At 52.0% G+C, this 6,769-nt stretch overlaps 1 protein-coding gene across 1 annotated transcript in view; it reads left to right on the forward strand.

The window, feature by feature from the left end:
* The window catches only part of LOC102370910 (lamin-A-like), a 45,727-nt gene that overhangs the window by 30,990 nt on the left and 7,968 nt on the right, over window positions 1–6,769 (forward strand). Inside the window, exon 14 of the mRNA XM_025214373.1 lies at window positions 6,543–6,573. Within this exon, the coding sequence (XP_025070158.1) occupies window positions 6,543–6,573 (31 nt within the window). The remainder of the gene's footprint in view (window positions 1–6,542; window positions 6,574–6,769) is intronic.

Genomic DNA, 6,769 nt, shown 5'->3' on the forward strand with positions numbered 1-6,769 from the left:
CGCCAATGTAGTGAGCTCTGACGTGCTCTCCACCTCTGGGCGATCCCTGGAGGCTGTCACACCGGTTTCCATCGTCCCTGTCCCCCCCATACACTTCCCCACTGCAGGCGCTAGGTGTCACCAGCTCACTTCTGATGGCGGCACCGGGACGTGGCCTTGACCATGGCAAAGCCAGTGAGCGCCCAGCCAGCCGGGCTGCTCCCCAGGGGTGAATGGTACTGCCCAGGTGCCCACAGGCTGCAGCTCCTGTCCTCCGCTATGCGTGCCCTGCAGGGCTAAGTGACTTGGCCAGGACCATACAGCAAAGTGGTGGCAGTCCGGGCTCCTGCCTGGGCATTAACAGCTATGATTTGCACTGCATCTTCACACAGGGTCCCCAAGTCTCCTAAAGGCCTGTTAGGACATCCTCCCACTCCCCCAGGCTGCAGTCAGAGGTGCTGCTGGGGGCATCTGAGCCCCTGGGCGGTCTGAGCTGGGGTGATTGCCCTGGACAGCCCAGCATGAAGGTTGTTGGATCTGTGCCAGGGGCTGTCTTCTCTAGGCAACCCCTGGGGATTGAGGCTGGGGGGCTAAAGCTTATTTGTAGGGGGGACACCACATCCCTGCCCAGCCTAGGGGAGGCTTTGCTGAGCCCGGGAGTGATGCACGTCCCAGAGGCCTAGAGGCAGTCTGTCCACCAGGCCTGCGGACAAGCCCTGGGCCCCCTAGCCCGGACCGAGCCAGAGATGCCAGGCCTCCTGCCAGCTCCAGGGTTTATGGCTCTGGGAAGCTGCGAGAGGCAAGGCCGGGAGTGCCAGGCGGTGCTGCTCACGAGGCGGCACTAATGCTCCAGCGCTGAGGCTGGCCAGGAGGGAGGGGAGAAGGAAAGCAGCCTGGGAGCTAGGAGGCAGCTCCAGAAGCCACAGCCAGGAGGATGGCAGATGCCGGCAGAGCCTGCAGCTGTGGCAGGTGAGTGCCCGGCCCCTGCCCACTGCAGGTACATGGGGGCATGGGGGTGCTCGGGGACCTCGCACTCCTGCAGCTTTGTGGTTGAGTGACCAGGAAGCCAGTGGGATCTGGGGCTTTCTGTGTCCTGTGCAGGTCAGGAGGGGGTGATGGGGGACCAGGACACCTGGGTTGTCTGCTGCTGATCCACCCTCCAGCTCCTGGCTCAGGGCCGTGACTGCGGGCTCAGGGCCGTGATGGGGAAACCGAGGCACAGGGGAGGACAGATGGGCTCTCTCGGGGGCCTCCAGGCACGGCTCTCCCTGGTTAAGGCAGGAGGGGCAGAGGGCCACAGGGTGCTTGGCTCCAGGCAGGGGCGTGGGGCACGGGGTTTCTAACTTGAGAAAACCTGTTGTTGCCATCAGGGATGTAGGTGCTGGGCGCTGGGCACAGTGGAGAGCTGGGCACTGGGTATGGTGGGGAGCTGGGCACAGGGATGGACTCTGGACACAGCGGGGAGCTGGCGTTCCATTCTCATCGTCTCCATACAGAAACAAGGCATCGCAGTTTCCAAGGCAATACCTGCCTTCATGCCCGCTGGCTCTCAGGTGGCCACAGCCATGGCAACTTGACACACTGTCCACTGGGTGTTATGGTGATAACTCCCTGGAGCAGTAGCCATCCGTCTTCCAGCTAGCCAGAGAGGGCCATGGCCGCTACAGCCAGGCACCAGAAAGGGAAGGGGCAGGGACTCGTGGGCACAGGTGCCAGGGCCCAGGAGTGGGGAGATACGGGCTCCACTGACACCTGAGCAGCCTCCACCTGCTACTGCCAAAGGGCCTGGGACTTGTGCACTCACAGCCTTACACTTGTACACATGCACTTGCACACTCTGTTACACTTGTGCATTTGCACATCACACACGGGCATTCATGCACTGTCATGCAATCACACTCTTGTGTGCACCCAGAAATGACCATGCACTCTCTCATACACATGCACCCCTTACACATGCGCTTGTGCATTTACATGTGCATTGCTGCTCTTGTGCACACACGCACCTACAAAAACACCTGCATGCAGACCTGCCTGATAAGGTGCTTGCTGAAGGCTCTATGAAGATTAGATTAAGTGGTTTTTTTGTATCTGTTTAAATATTAAACTATATGTTGTTGCTAAAAGCCTAATTAAAGTCTAAGATGTAGTTGGGCCTTGTATAAAGTAAGGCCTAGTAAATTTAACAAAACCTTAAAGTAGTAAAGCCCTGTAGCGTAGTAAAAATTACCTTATCAAAAAAATGCAAGGCTTGTACTGCTATTGGTCAGTCTAAGGACAGTTAAAGTAAAAAGAATCTAAGTAGTTGTACGTTATCAGAACTATTCAAAGCTTTAAATTAGCTGAAATATCTGGAAACCATTTAGAAGGAAGATACAGCTCTGTAAAAAGGATTAGTTAGCTGTTGCCTGGGTCAGTGGGCCCGTGGACCTCGAGGAGCCCAAGGACTGCATTCCAGGGTCCTTCCCGGTACCCTTCACACAGCGCTGTTCGGAGATGCCTGACTTCGCTGAACTTTGTGGAAAGAGAAGCTTGCTGCGTATCAGGCATCAGAGGGGACTGCTGATAAGTTGCCGACACGAATTGCTTTTCTGTCATTGTTTGTCTTGTTACTACGCGTGGTTGTGTTTTTGTTAAGTCAATAAACCTTTCTTACCTTTCTACCCCCGACCATACTCTCAATCCCAAACCCTCCGCAGGCGGCTGGGACATAAATTGGCGTCACGAACAGGATTGAGAGGCTCTGGTCCGGAGAGAAAGCTCGAAATGACCAGAGTTGCATGGGCCCTTTTACTGGCTTTGCTTAAGGAGGTGACGGGGATGAAGAATCTGGGGGGGATAAGGATAGGTTGAGACCTGCCTGGAGTGACCCGGGAACTGTACCCGATCATTGGGCTAGGTTTGCTACTGCTGCCTGGGGTTAGCCCAAGAAGGGGTGCCTGTCGTGGCTGCCGTTAGGGGCCGAAGCGAATGCCCAGCTATGGGAAGAGGTCACCCGGCTGAGTAAGGAGTTAAAAGATGTGAGAAATTCCAACAGTGTGGTGTGCGAGGCTGTGCGAGCTACACAAAGCTGCTTGGAAACATTAAAACGGAAAACAAAAAAATTATGATCCCGCGCGTGGCCGCTCCTCTCCAGAACAAAGTGCAGTTAGCGCAGGCTGTGGAGCAATCCTCCCAAAAGTGCTTGTATAGAGATAAACCAGAAGTTAAGCTCTGGAAAAATCAAAAGGATAAGATTGATGGAGAGGAGGAGCTTTATGACGAGCCTGGCGCTGAAACGCCCCCATATGTTCCTGCCCAGAGGGAGGAACCTAGCCAGGCCTTCCCCGCCCCAAGGGAGAAACTCAGCCAAGTTTTTCCTATGGTGATAACTCATTCAAAGCCGCAAGGAGAGAATCCCCGAGCAGAGCTGCATTGCTTTACCTGTGCAAGATTAAAAACATTCAAAAGCAGCAGTAGTCCAAGCCAGGAGAGCCATAATAAACTGTCTAGTTCAAATGTATAGTGAAGGGGCATTTGCAATTTCAGTGAATAGAGCCGAAGCTGCAAAAATAGTTCTGCGCCCTGAGCTCCAGGTAAATCAGTTTGCAGGTGGTGATAAAAATGTTACTTTGTTTTCTGCTGCGCTCCAAGCCACTGCAGCCACTTATAGTAATATCATTCGTGCAGCGGTTTAGACTCACATGCCAAATGCAGAAGTTGTGACAGCACTGCTGTGGAGCAGGTTTTGCCGGCAACCACAAACAGAGTGCACCTCGGCCTTGTTGGCCTTGGAGCCAGAAGCGGTAAATCACCCGGTAAGAGATGCGATCCAGCAATTAGTGCAGCTTCTACCCATTTTGCAGAAGCCAAGGCTTACCAAGCCGATGAAAACTGCCAAGGCCATGGCAGTGGCCTCAGTGAAAGATAAACCCCCTGACCCCCTTGAATTGTGGAAAAAGCTGGGAAAGGCCAGCCCAAGAGTCTGCAAGCAAAGATGTGGAAAGATTTGTTAGCTGCCTGTTTCAATAAAGTGCAAATCAATAGACTGCCCATCAATGTCTTGCAAGGGCTGAGGGCTAAACTTTGTACCAAAAGGGCAAGACCAAACGCAGAGCCTTCCTTCTGCACCACCAACAGTGTCACCGGAGAGATTCTCTGCCCTGAGAGCAAAACTGTCAACATTTTCCCGGGCACACGTGGGGCTGCCAGCCTTTATCCGACCTGATCACGTGGCCTAGGGAGTCCGGTCGGCCCAACCCCCAAAGAAAAGAGCCACAACGGGGGCAGTAGTGGGCCGGGGACCGGTATCTAAAGTTAATACTGGCCTCTTAATTCGAATACCTGTACAGATTCAACTAAGTAAAAGTAAAAAGGCAATTGATAGACTATTAGACACAAGTGCCCAGATTTGCAATTTAGATTCCATGGATTGGAAGGTGGAGAAAGGAAACCCCTTATCAAGTAATTGGGGTCGGAGGCACCAGACGACCAGGACACCTAGTCCGAGCAACCTTCGCGTTACCTAATGGCTCTAAGGTAACAGCGGCCGCAGTAATACTTAAAGGGGGACCAAGCTTACTGGGAATTAATGTACTAAGAGGACAGCGGTTTGCCCTTAAACAAGAGAAATGGCAGGTTGGGTGCGCACACCGAGCACAAGAAAAAAGGAAAAAACCAGCCGTAACTCGATGTAGCACGATCCCACTAACCCTGCCTCCTGTGAAAGGAGTACACAGACCCCAGTATCGAACTCTCCCCGAGGCCACACAACCTATCCAGTGTATTATAAGCCAGCAGTTAAAAGATGAAACTACTATTCGAACCCACTCTCTGTATAACAATCCAGTGTGGCCAGTGCACAGGACAAATGGAGGGTGGTGGTTGACTATTAACTTTCGAGCTTCGAATGCTAATGCTGACCCCTTGATGGCTGCTGTCCTATCACTACCATCCTTAACAAAAAGCATCCAAAGTTATAAGCCTACATGAATAGAATCCATTAGTATCAAAGACATGTTGCGACGCTACGTGTTTGTCACTGTAGAAGTTGCCACAGAAATAATGTTTGCCCGCGCCTCAGCGAGAGCTACAGCCCAGGACACTTGTGCAGCACTGGAAACTCTGCTAGCTGGGTATCCGCCACTCATAGAACAACAGAGCGATAACGGCCCTCACTTCTACAATCATCTTGTGTATGACTAGACCGCAAAACATAGCATATTATGAACATATCACATCCAATACCATCCGCAGTCTAACGGACTAGTAAAGCGAGCCAATGGCATCCTCAAATGCAATTTGTGGGTAGCCGCTTGCCCGGCTCTTAAAGACTGCGACTTGCACCTGAATCGAGCTATCAATTGGGCCAATAACCGACCCTGTCCGGGAGGTAGCCCCATGCAACAGGCCTCTGGATTGGGTGGTCCCCGGGAGCCGGCAGTAGAGCGACCTAGGGGTGTTGACCTGGGAAAGCTCCAGGCAGGAGATCGGGTAGTAGTGAAGCATCCTCAAGGAAATAAATGAGAGGGGACACTATTAGCAAAAGATATGCGTAATACGTGGTGGGTGTTTAAGTCAGATTTATCTAACAGGAGCCAAGCTCCTTGTTGTCTTGTTCCTACAGATTAGATCTGTCCACAAGTGCGGCAAAACCAATTGATATTTCCGCCTGCCACTGAAAACGAGTCCTGCTCTGTCACCGGTCTGAATCGACTGGCACCATGAAGTGGTGGACCGTTATGAATGTACCTTTTTATTAACGCCTTATTGTGTTTCCTGGGTAGGGCATGTCTACTATCCTTCTTATTACCCAGATATTAATGAACTTGCTCCTGAAGACCTCAAAGAGTAGCCTGACCTTAAAGGGCATCCCCCAGAAATGCGTTCAGATGGCCTTCACATGGACCAGCTGCAGTATCCATACTGGAAGAAACCCACCACCCCGGAGCAAGTGAAGTCCTGGTCTCTGTAAGTAAAAGAAACAGGATAGTTGACTGGCAAGGTGGTAAGTGTCAGTGCACCTGTGGCACCAGTTATTATCTTAAGTACATTCCCTCCCTGAAGGCTGGAATGGCGAACTGTGGGAGGGAGGGGATCGTTGTAGTTCTGCTCCTTTGGGAGTTTGTTGTTACACACTTCCTGAGGGGAACCCCGTTGCGCTCAACGTCCCTGAGTTTGTGCCGCCAGTAGTGCATTCTGCATCTGTTCAGCCTCTCGAGCCACTGCGCTTCTGGGAAAATGCCCCCTCCCACCCCTATGGCTCACAGCACTCTCCAGCGATGGTGTGAGGCCCACTAAGTAGGAGAGCGCATTACAGGTTGGAACAAAGTTATTACATGGTTTGTGAATCATACCTACACATGGCGTGGAGGAATGGTACCCACTTTAATACAACCAGAAAGAGGCTGTATCTGCAAGTCTCCACCTCTTATCCTCATTCTCTTATACCAGTGGGGTTCCTAAAGCAAATCAGTGCTATGATTCTGCCCGGACAATGCCGTTTCATTAACCCGATACAGCGTCGTCCCCATGAGCGACAGTGGGAGCTCTTTCGCTCTCTGGGAGGTAAAGCATGGTTACAGGCTCCCCAAAAAGAAAAGATGACATTTATCTGTGAGAAAACAAAGTGTTCACTACTATCTCTGGCCCTTTCCCAATGGGAGGCCCCAACACCGCTCCTGTATAAATCCACACCCTGGTGGAGGTCACAAGTTAAAATCCCAACCTCCTAAATGCTTCGCTGGTCACTGCCCGAATATTGTTCAGACCAGAGCAATGGTATGTTCAAGCTACTTTTCCAAACTGTTCA

Source organism: Alligator sinensis, unplaced genomic scaffold (assembly GCF_000455745.1).
Source record: "Alligator sinensis unplaced genomic scaffold, ASM45574v1 scaffold811_1, whole genome shotgun sequence".
In the NCBI taxonomy this organism is placed as follows: Eukaryota; Metazoa; Chordata; order Crocodylia; family Alligatoridae; genus Alligator; species Alligator sinensis.